The sequence below is a fragment of the Coturnix japonica genome, unplaced genomic scaffold, assembly GCF_001577835.2.
Source record: "Coturnix japonica isolate 7356 unplaced genomic scaffold, Coturnix japonica 2.1 chrUnrandom651, whole genome shotgun sequence".
Lineage (NCBI taxonomy): Eukaryota > Metazoa > Chordata > Aves > Galliformes > Phasianidae > Coturnix > Coturnix japonica.
Genome location: NW_015440017.1, coordinates 1 through 1,528, shown reverse-complemented (window position 1 = coordinate 1,528; position 1,528 = coordinate 1). Strand labels below are relative to the sequence as shown.

The 1,528-nt window shown below is 53.6% G+C and overlaps 1 protein-coding gene across 1 annotated transcript in view; it reads left to right on the top strand.

Moving 5' to 3' along the window:
• Positions 1–545, top strand: part of LOC107307524 (ataxin-2-like protein) — a gene marked incomplete at its 3' end in the record, with an annotated part of 17,662 nt that extends 17,117 nt beyond the window's left edge. Inside the window, exon 4 of the mRNA XM_015851033.2 lies at positions 392–545. Within this exon, the coding sequence (XP_015706519.1) occupies positions 392–545 (154 nt within the window). The remainder of the gene's footprint in view (positions 1–391) is intronic.
• Positions 546–1,528: the final 983 nt, after the last annotated feature.

Genomic DNA, 1,528 nt, shown 5'->3' with positions numbered 1-1,528 from the left:
CATTATGACCCTATTGACCCCATTATGACCCTATTGGCCCCATTATGACCCTATTGACCCCATTCTGACCCTATTGTCCCCATTATGACCCTATTGGCCCTATTATGATCCCCATTGACCCTATTGACCCCCATTATGACTCTATTGACCCCATTGACCCTATTGACCCCCATTATGACCCTATTGACCCCCATTATGACCCTATTGGCCCCATTCTGACCCTATTGACCCCCATTGACCCCCATTATGACCCTATTGGCCCCATTATGACCCTATTGACCCTATTGACCCTATTGGCCCTATTGACCCCCATTATGACCCTATTGGCCCCATTATGACCCTATTGACCCTATAGGCCCTATTGACCCTATTGACCCCATTGCCCCCATAGTTTGAGCTGGCCTTGGAGGCCGTCCATAGGGGCGGATCCGGGGGACCCCGAAGGGAAGAGATCGTGGACACGATGGTGTTTGGGGTCAGCGACGTCGTCAGCGCCACCTTTAGGGACGTACATGTGGGGGCTGCACCCGGAGGTGAGATATGGGGTCTATATAGGGTTATATGGGGGGATATGGGGTTCTATGGGGGATATAGGGCTCTATGGGGGGATATAGGGTTCTATAGGGATCTATGGGGTCATATAGGTCCTATGGGGTCCTATGGGGTTCTATGGGGTCCTATGGGGCTCTATGGTGTCTCTATGGGGTCTCTATGGGGCTCTATAGGGCTCTATGGGGTCCTATGGAGCTCTATGGGATCCTATGGAGTCCTATGGGTCTCTATGGGGCACTATGAGGCTCTATGGGGTCCTATGGGGGGATATGGGGTCTCTATGGGGTCCTATGGATCTCTATGGGGCTCTATGGGGTCCTATAGGACACTATGGGGCACTATGGGGTTCCTATGGGGTCCTATGGGGTCCTATAGGGCACTATGGGGCTCTATGGGGTCTCTATGGGGTTTTATGGGGTCCTATAGGGCACTATGGGTCTCTATGGGGTCTCTATGGGGTTTTATGGGGTCCTATAGGGCACTATGGGGCTCTATGGGGTCCTATAGGACACTATGGGGTCTCTATGGGGTTCTATGGGGTCCTATGGGGTCCTATAGGGCTCTATGGGGTCCTATGGGACTCTGTGGGGCTCTATAGGGCACTATGGGGCTCTATGGGATTCTGTGGGGCTCTATGGGGTCCTATAGGGCTCTATGGCGTTTCTATGGGGCTCTATGGGGTCATATAGGGTCCTGGTGGGGGATATGGGGTTATATGGGGTTATATGGGGTCCTATGGGGGGATATGGGGTTATATGGGGTCCTATAGGACACTGTGGGGCTCTATGGGGTCCTATGGGGAGCTATGGGGTGGATATGGGGCTCTATGGGGTGGACACGATGGTGTTTGGGGTCAGCGACGTCGTCAGCGCCACCTTTAGGGACGTACATGTGGGGGCTGCACCCGGAGGTAACGGATATGGGGTTATATGGGGTTATATGGGGCCCTATGGGGTTATACGGGGGTATATGGGGG